The sequence below is a fragment of the Podarcis erhardii genome (genome assembly GCF_964252035.2).
Source record: "Podarcis erhardii genome assembly, chromosome: 12".
NCBI classification, from domain to species: domain Eukaryota; kingdom Metazoa; phylum Chordata; class Lepidosauria; order Squamata; family Lacertidae; genus Podarcis; species Podarcis erhardii.
This window is the reverse complement of record NC_138513.1, coordinates 44,399,756-44,413,967: the sequence shown is the minus strand read 5'-3', so window position 1 is coordinate 44,413,967 and position 14,212 is coordinate 44,399,756. Positions and strand designations below refer to the sequence as shown.

The window sequence follows — 14,212 nt, the reverse complement described above, 5'->3', positions numbered from 1 at the left end:
AGTCATCAGGCTGATCATTCAATGAGTGAAGAGACCGGAGATAGCTGAGGAGGAATCTGAGTCCATGCATCCGCTTCTATACGTCCAATGTGCATGTGAGAATGAACACAAGAAAGTTTGGTGTGGCCACGGGTGCTACAGCATTGCACAATTCAAGACTCTTAAGCAGGGATGGTTGGCTTTTGTCATGGAGAGGCAATGCAATCTGCTGTCCTTTCATTGAGTTCCAGAGAAACATAAGAGCCAGTTCATGTGTTGCTTTCACTTTTTACACACAAGTAAACTGCTGTGCCAGAGCCACAGCTCAGAGACAGAATATATGCCTTGTCCCAACTTCAATCCATGGGATTTCCAAGCAGGGAGGTAAGGACTCCTGCCTGAAACCCCAAAGAATTCCTACCAGTCAGGGCACACAGGATTGAACCAACTAGACCAATGGTTTGATTTGGTATAGAATCATAGAGTTGGAAGAGACCACAAGGGCCATCGAGTCCAACCCCCTGCCAAGCAGGAAACACCATCAGAGCACTCCTGACATATGGTTGTCAAGTCTCTGCTTAAAGACCTCCAAAGAAGGAGACTCCACCACACTCCTTGGCAGCAAATTCCACTGTCAAACAGCTCTTACTGTCAGGAAGTTCTTCCTAATGTTTAGGTGGAATCTTTTTTCTTGTAGTTTGGAACCATTGCTCCGTGTCCGCTTCTCTGGAGCAGCAGAAAACAACCTTTCTCCCTCCTCTATGTGACATCCTTTTATATATTTGAACATGGCTATCATATCACCCCTTAACCTCCTCTTCTCCAGACTAAACATGCCCAGCTCCCTTAGCCTTTCCTCATAAGGCATCGTTTCCAGGCCTTTGACCATTTTGGTTGCCCTCCTCTGGACACGTTCCAGTTTGTCAGTGTCCTTCTTGAACTGTGGTGCCCAGAACTGGACACAGTACTCCAGGTGAGGTCTGACCAGAGCAGAATACAGTGGCACTATTACTTCCCTTGATCTAGATGCTATACTCCTATTGATGCAGCCCAGAATTGCATTGGCTTTTTTAGCTGCCGCGTCACACTGTTGGCTCATGTCAAGTTTGATCCTGGCCTGACTGTGTAGGCTGCCTATTAGTTTCTGGGCCCAATTCAAAGCACTGGTTTTGACCTATAAAGCCTTAAATGGCTCAGAACCACAATACCACAAGGACCACCTTTCCCCATCTAAACCGTCCCAGACTCTGCAAGAATCATCAGAGGCTCTTCTTCATGTGCCTCCTCCACATGAGGTCTGGAGGGTGACAACACAAGAAAGGGCCTTTTCTGTGGTGGCTCCCCATTTGTGAGATGCTCTCCACAGGGAGGTTCTGGCGCCTACATTATACACCTTTAGGCGACAGGCGAAAACGTTCTTTTTCAACCAGGCCTTTGGCTGGTTGACCTCCAATGCCCTTTTAAATGCGCTTGTGGGAAGGGAGAGTGGGCAGGTTTGTTCAGTTCTCGTTCTCATTTTTGTCAGACATTTTGTGCTTTTATATTGGAATTTTGAACTGCCCTGAGACCCGCAGGCCTGTGAAGGTCAGTATATAAATTTAACTAATGATGATGATGATGGGGGGCTAAGCTGTGACTACCACACACCACCCCTACTGCTTCTGCTGGCTGGGGTTGATGGGAAATGCAGCCCAGGAACATTTGGTGGGCCACAGATTCCCCACTCCTGTTGCATAGGTAAAGGTAAAGGGACCCCTGACCATTAGGTCCAGTCGTGACCGACTCTGGGGTTGCGGCACTCATCTCGCTTTATTGGCTGAGGGAGCCGGTGTTTGTCCGCAGACAGCTTCCGGGTCATGTGGCCAGCATGACTAAGCTGCTTCTGGAGAACCAGAGCAGCACATGGAAACGCCGTTTACCTTTCCGCTGGAGCGGTACCTATTTATCTACTTGCACTTTGACGTGCTTTCAAACTGCTAGGTTGGCAGGAGCAGGGAACGAGCAATAAGAGCTCACCCGGTCGTGGGGATTCAAACCACCGACCTTCTGATCGGCAAGTCCTAGGCTCTGTGGTTTAACCCACAGCGCCACCCGCGTCCCTTTGTTGCACAGAATAAGCCTATCATTGGCTATCAGCCAGGACGGCCATATGCAGCCTTCAGGATTCAGGGGCCACATGCCACTGAAGACCAGAGACCGAAGACCAGAGATCTTCTAGCCTGGCCAGTTGGCCACTATGGAAACTGGATGTTGGACCAGACAGACTGCTTGTCTGATCCAGAGGGCCTCTTCTTATGTTCTTAGTCAAGGAAGGTGATTAATATTTGAGACGGCGGTTCCTTTTATCTTGATTTCATCTAAGCCAGACCTTGATTGAGCTCTGCAAAGAGGCTGATACGTCAATCTCCTGCCGCAGAGGAAAAGCAACGTCTGAGATTAGCTTGAGGCTTTCCCCAAAGCACTTCAACTCTTTAGGATTTTGTGAGCGTCCACGGCCACATCTTTCCCCTCACATTCCCAACAAGAGGCAACTGGGATCGTAGCGAGGCGGCCAGGGATTATTTGCAGACGAGGAGAGGGGAAGGCAAAGTTGGAAGCTCAGTATCATTGAGTGACAATGTGACATGCTCATTTTGACTAGCGAGCAAAACAGCATGGTAATGTGGTGGAGGGACCCTGGGACCCATGGCAGGCTGCTGGTGACATTAGGAGAGTCACACATGAATACATTTGGACAGGATGAAGACCTTTTCCATGTCAGACTTAAGGCTGGCAAATTCCCAGTGCATTGTAACACCTAAATCTTTGTTACGGTGCTCAGCGATGCAGTTAACCTCTCTGCCTAGATTAGGCGGTAGACTTTTTCATACACACAGAGAGATGGCATACACATTTGTTTCCTTCTAATGCCGTCACTTGATGATTGTGTTGAAGACTGTAACATGAAGAGTATTTGGTGAACAGAGTGAAAAGGTCCTGAAGGCTGTACAGTGGTGCCTTGCAAGACGAAAAGAATCCGTTCTGCGAGACTCTTTGTCTTGCGAAGCAACCCTATTAGTGGCTTAGTGGATTAGCGCTATTAGTGGCTTAGTGCTATTAGCGGCTTAGCGGCTTAGAAAAAGGGGGGAAAGCGAAAAAACTCGCAAGACTCGCAAGATGTTTTCGTCTTGCGAAGCAAGCCCATAGGGAAATTCGTCTTGCGAAGCGCCTCGAAAAATGGAAAACCCTTTCGTCTAGCTGGTTTTTCGTCTTGCGAGGCATTTGTCTTGCGGGGCACCACTGTAGTGTAAATGAAACACGAGAAAAAAGGAAGATTGTTTCAGAGGAGCAGTGGATAGTAGGAAGGAACAGCTGGCATTAAATAGTGGCCGCTGAAGCTGCAAACTTAAGGAAGGGGCATTAAATAGCGGCCGCTGAAGCTGCAAACTTAAGGAAAGGGGGATGGTTCAGTGGTAGAGCTACTTTGCATGCAGAAGGTCCCGGGTTCATCAACAGAAGTAAGGTGTCCAGACCAAGGGAAGAAATACAGTCATACCTCGGGTTACAGACGCTTCAGGTTGCGGTTTCTCGGGTTACGGACACGCTGAAAACCAGAAGTACTGGAACAGGTTACTTCCGAGTTTCGGCGGTCGCGCAGGCACAGAAGCCCTAAATCGCACTTTGCGCATGCACTGAAGTGCCGAATCGCAACCCACGCAGACGCGATGCTGCAGGTTGCGAATGCTTTGGGTTGCGAATGTACCTCCCATACAGATCACGTTCACAACTCGAGTGTCCACTGTAGTACCACTCTATTCTGCTTTGGTCAGACCACACTGCGTCCAATTCTGGGCACCACAATTTAAGAAGGATGCTGACAAGCTGGAGTGTGTGCAGAGGAGGGCAACCCAAATGATCAAGGGTCTGGAAACTAAGCCTTACGAGGAGTGCATGAAGGAGCTGGGTATGTTTAGCCTGGAAAAGAGGGAACTGAGAGGAGACATGATAGCCATCTTCAAATATCTTAAGGGCTGTCACATGAAAGAGGGAGCATGCTTGTTTTCTCCTGCTTGGGAGGGTAGGACTCGAGGCAATGGCTCCAAGTTACAAGAAAGGAGATTCCAATTAACCATTCGGAAAATTTTTCTGACAGTAAGAGCTGTTTGGCAGTGGAACAGACTCCCACGAGAGGTGGTGGACTCTCCTTCCTTGTAGGTTTTTAAGCAGATGTTGGATGGCCATCTGTCATGGATGCTTTAGCTGAGATTCCTGCATGGCAGGGGGTTGGACTAGATGACCCTTGGGTCTCTCCCAGTTCTAAGATTCTATGATTCTATGAATCCCTCCCTGGCACCTGCAGGTAGGACTGGGAGAGAACCTTTGATAAGTTTGTAAGACTTGCTCTGGCTGCAGTCATTCACTATCCCTCCTCACCCAATGGTCTGGATGACTCTGGCATTGGACAGCCATAGATGGGGAAGTTGTGGATGGTGTTCAATGATGTTTTACTCAAAGTAGTCCTAGTGCAATGCATAGAGCTAGCGTGTTCATTAATCTCAGTGGGTCTACCCTGAGTAAAAGTCATTGGGTTCTGCCCTACATCGATGTTTGACATTGCTACCTTGCAGATGCTGCCTCTACAGGTGATGAGAGCATGCCATAAAAACCACAGGGAGAACTATGTTGTGACCCTCTCACTGGGGATCAGTGAAGTGGTCATAGTGACAGACTAGGACCTAGGAGACCAGGGTTCTCATCCCCACTCAATCATGAAACTCTCTAGGTCAGCGGTTCTCAACCTGTGGGTCCCCAGATGTTGTTGGACTACAACTCCCATCATCCCTGAGCTCTGGCCTTGGTAGCTAGGGGTGATGGGAGTTGTAGTTCAGCAACATCTGGGGAACCACAGGTTGAGAATGGTTGCTCTAGGTGATCTTGAACCAGTTAGCCTGACCTGGGTTCTTGCTAGAACAAAATGGGGAGGAGAACCATGACCACTATCTTGAGGTTCTTGGTGGAAAGGAGGACATGGGCCAATTTCTTGAGGAGAAGCTGCAGGCTGAAGGGCTACGCTTATCCCTTTTCTCACTCATTGCTTCTACCCAGCTGGAGCATTCTCCTTCTTCCACGTCAGCCTTCCCAGAGATGTGGCAATAAACATCTGGTACCCTGGCTCTAGGTGGGAGGCAGGCTTATGAGGAAATCACTGGAAATTGGCATTCCTCTGCTATTTCCAGATGTTTGATGGTGACCTGGGATACTCAGCCTCTCAGATGTTTAGCGCCAGCCTATTGCAATTGCATCTGCCAATGCAGTTATATCCCATAATTCTATGAGGTTATGTTACAGCTCAAAAATATTAGGCAAGGGTGTAAGTGGACAAGACGTAACAGCTGGGAAAGAAAGAAAGACAGGGAACTATGAACTGTTGTGGTGCTCTCTCTTATACCAGATTTTTAAAAAGAAAAACCAATAGCCAATCCTATCAAATGGTAAGGACCATGCATTAAACATCATTCTATTTATTCCTGCCCATTATTCGTCAACATGCAGATATTTTCAGATAAACTATGCAAACCATAGGACTTCATAGGAAATTTAAGAGATGTGATTTGAAGAAATGTGACTGGGGGGAGGGGAAGAGAGATTTTAAATAATAAGTGCACACATAATACCTTTTGCCCATCTTTAGCTTTTGGCAAGCAACTACCATCTGTGAAAACCAACACAACTTGCCCGCCGCCATCAGAAACAGGGAAATGATTGTGGCACTCTTTCTCGCCATCAAGCAATCGTTCCCATATGTACTTTACGGGAGGATAATAAACAGGATTCACACTATTGGAACACAGTCAATTAAGAAAAATGCCGATTGCCTTCTGCAGATATTCCCATGGTGCCAAACTGTATGTGAAAGAGATTGCAAGGAGGAGGAGGAGGAGGAGGAGGAAGGGAAGGTGTGATAATTAAAAGCATTGCCACTCAATAAGTCAGGGGAGCTAATATGTCAGCTCAGCAGGCTGGGGAGGTAAACGTACCCAGCTGCTGGAAAGACTCGAGTGCGGTTTGGTCCCTGGCACCACTTGTTGGGACAAGATGAATCGCAAAAGGCTGCGGAAGTGAGTATCCAGGCTACCGTGTGCCAGATGGAGGTGGTTACTTTCTCTGATTGATTGCCTCTTGGGCTGCAAAGGGGGCTTTTCAGCCAACGGATGTTCTTGCATTAGCAGAGCCGGTTTGGGGATCAGCCGTTCCTTCTTTGGTCAGGGGCCCCTTGGAAAAAGCTGCCTGGGGTGGAGGGGAGAAGAGGCAGGGGGACAAGCCCAAAGAAGAAGAGTTTGGATTTGATATCCCGCTTTATCACTACCCGAAGGAGTCTCAAAGCGGCTAACATTCTCCTTTCCCTTCCTCCCCCACAACAAACACTCTGTGAGGTGAGTGGGGCCGAGAGACTTCAGAGAAGTGTGACTGGCCCAAGGTCACCCAGCAGCTGCAGGTGGAGGAGCGGAGACGCGAACCCGGTTCACCAGATTACGAGTCTACCGCTCTTAACCACTACACCACACTGGTGTTGGTGTTGATGGACACCAACACGCACAAATGCCATACCTGTGACAATTAAGGGTTGCTGCTGCTGCTGCTGAATTTTCAGCCACATGCTATCTTAGTCACCTTCACGTCCTCCCCAAAAGCCAGCTGAAAAGGGGAAAGCACTGGTGTGCAATAACAACTCTGTTCCCAGGTGCTGAACCGCGAATCTGCACACCACGTAAGTTCGGGTGAAAATAAAAGACAAGGCCCCTACGACCAGGCTGCCCTGATTTTCCCTATGCTCTATGCCTTTCCATTCCTTTGCACTGCCCCGCAGCCAGGACCCTCAAATGGATGTATAAATTGCTGGTAAAATGCGTACATCCTCCTGCTGGGAGCTAAGTGCCTGTCAGACATTTGCTGGGCCTCCCTAATACAGGACAGTGAGCAAAGCTTCATTACAGAACAATGGCGTTTGCTGCCAGAGCTTACAGATTTGAATAAACAACAAATAAGCAACATCTGCTCCAGCATATGTGTATGGTGGGGGAAAAGTCACAAAATAAAAGAATTTGTAAATGCCAAAAGCAACACTAAACTGCCAGTGCTACTGTAGAGTGAATTTTTAATTGCGCATGTATACAAGGCAGGCTGTGGGTATTAGTCTCACATATGTCTGGTTGCTGCCAACCTGGGAGTATAGATGAATTTAATTAAATAAGGATTATCCCTTCTCCCCAGTACAATTACTTATTTATAACAATGATAAAATTGCCTAATAAAAATCGTAATATTTTGTGTAGAACACACACACACACACACACACACACACAAATTGCTCGAAAACACTCCGGTATTCCTTGGAAGTTATCTAGAGATGCTTGGGGTTTGAGTGTCTTTTAGAATTAAGTCTCTGCCATCGGCTCAAGGGGAAGGAAAGACGAAAGGAGCATCAAGATTCTTGGCAAAGGGAACAGCTAAGAGAAACAGCTCACAGCAGCCAAGAAATGGTATTTCACTGCATGAGGGGTTTGGGGAGGGGGATTTTGAACAACTGATGAGGACGGAGGCCTGGTCCTAGAGCTAAGGGACCCAGGTACATTGGAAAGTATTTTCATCATGTCTACGTAACCAAAATACTCGGTCTGTAATCTTCCTCTTTCATGCTCATTTAGATCTGCCATACAGCATAGTCTGTACCCCTAACCAACTCTTATAAATATGGCCAGATTTAAAGTACATGAATTAGAGCAGGGGGAGTTTGGAATAATTAACTCATCCCATACCTGAAGTCTCGGGACAAAAAAAAATCTAATTTCAAAGCTCTGTTTTGAAATAAGACTTTTTTTTTTTAATGATGGAAACAAAATAAAAAAAAAATTCCTTCCAGTAGCACCTTAAAGGGTAAAGGTAAAGGGACCCCTGACCATTAGGTCCAGTCGTGACCGACTCCGGGGTTGTGGTGCTCATATCACTTTATTGGCTGAGGGAGCCGGCATACAGCTTCCGGGTCATGTGGCCAGCATGACTAAGCCACTTCTGGCGAACCAGAGCAGTGCACAGAAACGCCGTTTACCTTCCCGCCGGAGCAGTACTATTTATGTACTTGCACTTTGATGTGCTTTCGAACTGCTAGGTTGGCAGGAGCAGGGACCGAGCAACAGGAGCTCACCCCGTCGTGGAGATTTGAACCGCCTACCTTCTGATCAGCAAGTCCTAGGCTCTGTGGTTTAGACCACAGTGCCACCCACGTCCCACTCCATACATTATTAGCTGGTGGTATTTTATGATGCTAACTGAAGGCTGTCTAGGCATTTGCATTTGACATCTCCACAAGGTACCTAATGTAGGTCCCAGTTCTACCACAATTCATGCATAGATTTTCGTGAGACTTTGGATGCAGTTGAAACCTTGCACAGCACGCAACTAAGAGCAGATCTAAACGGTTGACATTGCTTATATAGAACAAAAAACAATGCAGAGCTAGTAGCAGAGTGGACTGGCTAATGGTGCAAACAGCAAGCCACATATCTCTGGTGTAACTCAACCATGAAATCTCAGGCTCTACTTCCTACCTTCTAGCAAGTAAGAATTACTCAGGAAACACATCTTAGGAACGCCAACAATCAAAGTCTACTGAAATGAAGATACTTCCTGCAATCTCTTTTGTTTACTTCCATTACACTCTCCTACCCATTTACAACTTGTCTCTTACTAGAATCCCATCCATCCATCCATATGAAACTCTCCTTCAAAACAGAGAGGGTTTATATGTTGAATAAAGACATCAGGTTGTGAGGGAATGTTTTTGGTTGACCACTCAGTCCATATCTCTGGCATTTCCATTTCCAAGGCTCTCACATACGGCAAATTTGCAAAAAGTTATAGAGCAATTATGGTTGCTAATACCCACCTGAAGTGCTTTCAAGAGGATTTCCCCAGGAAGATTCATCCTCAAAGCTCTGGATCTGCGACAGGAGAGGGGGAAAACACTCCTTAAAGCAGCTCGTTTTTGTTCACTATTAAAAGTATATTTCTTCACTTTGACATTAGGATTTCAAACTAAAACAACACTGAACAAAGCAACGCTGAATGTTCTTCTGTTGTTGATGTGTCTTTGAGAATAGAACTTGGGTTTGGGGCTGTAAGTTACGAGTTTATAACACAGATCTGTTCCACGTGATACTATTGCCAGGTCAAAGCACATTTTTGTCTAGTGGAAATCTCTCTCAAATAGAAAAATCAAGTGTTGAGTGCCAATGGTAGGCTGGTGCCCATTGAGACGGGCAAGGTGGGAGACCTGCAGCTGTTGGATGCCAGAGCCAAGGATATGTGGAGCCAACTAATTCTAGATTTGCCCCCATCCTCTTCTCTGTTGAGTTCTACATTTACAAAACTGGGAATAAGGAGGAGGAAGCTTACAGCCAGGGCCACTCTCTGGACTAGTTGTAGGTAAGAATGCAGGTGGTGACTGGCTGAGGGTAGTTTGAGGGGCATGGGGCAGGGCCTTATTCACCCAAATGGATTGGCCTCCATTTGTGCTGCCAGAATGCAAAACACTGAGAAACAAGAAGGAGGGATGAGCACAAGTGCATTAAAAAAAACCCTAAGGGCAACCCCCTCCTTCCCCCAAACAGCCCAATGAGGGCTGAGAAAAATTAATCATGGTTCATATTGTGAATATGAATGGTCAGGACTTTATGGCTTTCATTCTGCCCCAGGACATTACCCAGAGTGGAGACTATGAACAATGCACTGCAGAGAAGGCAATTGCTACAGTTGAGGGGCCCCTCTCATTTTCTGTTGAAACATCTCCATATCAAATTATGCCCTGGTCATCTCTGTCACCTTCATGTCCCACAGGCAAGTGACAGGGAGGCAGACGACTTAGTTTGATGCAGAGATGTCCTTTCTCAGTCTGCTGCATCCAAGTCTTTATTCACACTTGTATTCCATATCTTGTAGCTCTGCAGGAGCTGGCTACAGAGAGGAGGAGGGAAATCAGCATGACCCCAGTCATTGGCCAGAGAACCAAGGGCTTGTATAACAACTGGGGGCACTTTTCTTGGTACAGTCTCAAGGTAAAGGTAAAGGGACCCCTGACCATTAGGTCCCGTTGCAGACGACTCTGGGGTTGTGGTGCTCATCTCGCCTTATTGGCCAAGGGAGCCGGTGTACAGCTTCCGGGTCATGTGGCCAGCTTCTGGTGAACCAGAGCAGCGCACGGAAACACCGTTTACCTTCCCACCAGAGCAGTACCTATTTATCTACTTGCACTTTGAAGTGCTTTTGAACAGCTAGGTTGGCAGGAGCAGGGACCGAGCAACGGGAGCTCACCCCGTCGCGGGGATTCAAACCGCCAACCTTCTGATGAAGAATCTTAAATATTTCTGCAAGCACCTTTAGAATTGAGCACAATAAAGTGAATGAAGTATTGGGATGGTATATTGAGGTTTTTTGGGGGAGGGTGTCTTCTTCTCAAACTGCTTGAAAATATTGCCCTCTTCACACTTTAAGTCATAAAGACATATCTCATAAACACCCGAACCCATAACGACCCAAAATTAGCATGGATAGCTAATGATAGGAAATAATCGTTCAGTGATTATGTCATACTATAATGCTCACAGGCTAGCATCTAAAAACAAGGATGTTGCTAGTATCACATCAATCCCCAAATGGCATGCTATTTCTAAACTTCTGCTTGGTGAACAAGCTGGCAAGACTTGTAACCGACTTCCAATCTTCCAGTCACCACTCTCCACTACAGAATGGAGAAATATGGTTTTCTTTCTTCCTGACTTGCCCTTCCCAAAACAATGTGGTGAACCAAAACTCACCTATTATTTGAAATGTACACACTTCAACAAACAAAAAAATTGTGTACAAAAATTGGTATACAGTGGTACCTCGGGTTAAGTACTTAATTCGTTCCGGAGGTCCGTTATTAACCTGAAACTGTTCTTAACCTGAAGCACCATTTTAGCTAATGGGGCCTCCTGCTGCCGCTGCACTGCCGGAGCATGATTTCTGTTCTCATCCTGAAGCAAAGTTCTTAACCTGAAGCACTATTTCTGGGTTAGCAGAGTCTGTAACCTGAAGTGTATGTAACCTGAAGCGTATGTAACCTGAGGTACCACTGTGTTGGGGGGTGAGGAATGTGCCTAAGTGTGCATATATTGGTGAAAACAGCATAAGTATTCATCATATTAGGAGAAATTACATACAAAAAGGAGGATTGTTTCAGGACTTCCTGACAAAATCACAAATTGATACAGAAATGTGATGAACTGAAGACTGGTAAAATGAAATTGACACTGGATGGACTGGGTCAAGAGTTATGTTTCAAGGCCTATGGATTTCTAATTCATTGGATGAGTTTTATTCTTTTATATAAAGGTAAAGGTAAAGGGACCCCTGACCATTAGGTCCAGTCGTGGCTGACTCTGGGGTTGCGGTGCTCATCTCGCTTTATTGGCCAAGGGAGCTGGCGTACAGCTTCCAGGTCATGTGGCCAGCATGACTAAGCCGCTTCTGGCGAACCAGACCAGCGCACGGAAACGCCATTTACCTTCCCGCCAGAGCAGTTCCTATTTATCTACTTGCACTTTGACGTGCTTTCAAACTGCTAGGTTGGCAGGAGCAGGGACTGAGCCGCCGACCTTCTGATCAGCAAGTCCTAGGCTCTGTGGTTTAACCCATAAATTTTGTAACAATGATCTATTTTATGGTTTACTTTATTTTTTTTACTGCTATAAGCCACTTTGGGCAAGCATTGACTGGAAAGTGGCGTAGAACTATTTTAACCTAAGATGTACACCAAAACCAACTTTCCTCTGTGCCTCCATACCTATCTATGCACAACACACAACAATCTGTCTTACCTCCTCCATTTCAAAGGAATCTGAAGGCTTGCAGTTTAAGCTAGACACTCTCCTGAGCGCATGGGTCAAAAGGATATTGGGTTCTTTGCGTGGTCTGTCTTTAATGAGCATCTCAGAGGTGGAAGGAAGATGAGGCAGTTTCACTGGAAGGTGAGGCAACACCCAAGGTTTACTTGCTATGGATTGCGGAGTCTTTGCCTCCTTCTCACTTGGAAACGGTTCTTCTTTCAGAGGGACCAAGGCAGGGTTTTCAGACAAGCCAGTCCGCATTGCCATGTGCAGGTCCACATCAACAGAAGAATTGTCTTCTTTGGCCTGGCATGTGCCAGCATTTCGGTACACTTGAGGGCCATGCAATGTTGTCTGCCTGGACACTTTTCTCAGGAGCTGACCTATTCTCCTCCTCTTTGCCTGTGTGACCACAAGTTTCTGCTTCGGAGAGCCCACTGCACAGTTCTCCTCTCCAGTTCTCTCTTCTGACTTATGATGCAGGGTGTTGATGTCATTCAGCAAAGAAGAAAAGGCACTAGTCACATGATCCAGGACTTCCAGTTGCCGAAAACGTCCTGACGTTTGAGACAGATGAAAACAAAACTTATACATTTGTTTGTTTAGTTGCAGACCAAACCTAGAAAGCTTCCAGGCTTCATACAACAAGCTGCAGACAGACAACGCTCAATCTCTAAACTCAGATCGTATTGTTAACACTGCAGTGTGGTTGCTGCCGCAGAGCTTTGTGGCTGTCACACATGTTGTACATAGTTATATGTCTATTATATGTAAAATAAATGTTTGGCAGCTCTATTTTATGAATCAGAACTGAAATTCCTTTGAAATTTGCCCTTCTTTGAATTTTGTGGTGCAGTTCTCAACCCCAAAAATGTGTACAAAAACTATGTGCGTTTGGGGAAAATTGGTCCCAAAATGCATACGAAATAAATAAATTAATGATGATGTGTTATATATTAATGAATACATTCGATTGGGATAAATGGCTTATGAAATTGCACATTTTAGGAAAACTGTGAATAAAATGCATATGATTTTTTTGTTCTTAAAAATGTAGACTGATGTAGAAATGGAGTGAACTGAACTTAAAAATGGAAAAATGAACAACTGTAAGAAACTGTAAGAAACCAGAATTGGAAGATTCATTCCTTCCTAATCATGTGTAACCTTAGAACACATGCATCAGCAACCCTGAAAGAGGGAAACATGCTGTTGTTAAAAGGACTCCCATGGTCCAACCATTTTTGGATTGCAGTGAGGAAAATGGCCTCAGGAGAGAACCTTTGCCATGATAAAGATCTCTCGGAGGGAACTATTAATTGAGTGTAATCTGGGTATTTGCAGAGGTGAATCAGAGACTTGGACTTTTCATTAACCATGCTTCACTCAGCAATAAAACCCTGAAGCACACACTCCAGATTTTCTTTAACACTTATCACATTTACATTAAACCTGTGTGTCAATTTTAGGATGCTTAGAATAAAAGAAAAAGGGGCTCTTTGATCTTTGAAAATCAGAAATGGGCAAAGTCATATTATCACCACCTAGGGATGATTTTTTTACCTTCCCCAAAGATGGAAGGATCTGCTGATTTCAATTCTTTCAGTTTCTCATTTCCCCCCCATTTTAAATTCAGTTGTCCACATTTCTGCAGCAATTTGTGGGTTTTTTGCACGCACACATAATCCTCATGAAAATTCATCAACATTTAGTGAATATTTCTCTGAATAAGCACATGTTTGTATGCAGCTTTGACTACGGTATACACTTTTCAATCAACTTTCCCTGATATAATGCATTTTTGTATATTAATTTTAATGCATGCCTTTCCCTAACAGATGATTTATTTATTTATTGGTAAGCATTGCTTGGTTGGAGAACTGTATCTCAAAATTTGAACAAGTGTGAATTTTGAAGATTGGCTGTGCTTTGGTTCTCATTTATTTCCAAAAGTATGCATTTGATAGACCTGCCTTTAAGTGTGAACTGAATCAAATTTCTCCCCATCCCTACCTCCCACACACATTCTACAAACTAAAAGCTAACAAAGCACCTCATATTAAAGAGCCTTTTTAGAAGCTACCAAAGAGTTGGTCTTCTGAGAGCTGCTCCTATGTAGAAAGGGATAACATATAAATGGCCCAACCACTTCAGGTTTTGGTCAAGGCCCACACAATCAGTCCTTGTCTGAGTGGTTGTGCCATTTAAGCAGCAGCTACTATACAATTTTGCTAGTAACAGAAAAGCAAATTTTCCACATGGCTAAAGTAACATTTGTTGACCTGTTGTGTTTCTTAATCTATTGTAATTGACCTCTTAAGGAGGATAAG

At 45.3% G+C, this 14,212-nt stretch overlaps 1 protein-coding gene across 2 annotated transcripts in view; it reads right to left on the bottom strand.

Moving 5' to 3' along the window:
• Positions 1-14,212, bottom strand: part of ITPRID1 (ITPR interacting domain containing 1) — a 75,604-nt gene that overhangs the window by 21,964 nt on the left and 39,428 nt on the right. For both annotated transcript variants that reach the window (XM_081834754.1, XM_081834753.1), the window contains exons 8-9: positions 11,874-12,439; positions 8,903-8,957 (exon numbers count right to left, since the gene is read on the bottom strand). In XM_081834754.1, the coding sequence (XP_081690880.1) occupies positions 8,903-8,957; positions 11,874-12,439 (621 nt within the window). The remainder of the gene's footprint in view (positions 1-8,902; positions 8,958-11,873; positions 12,440-14,212) is intronic.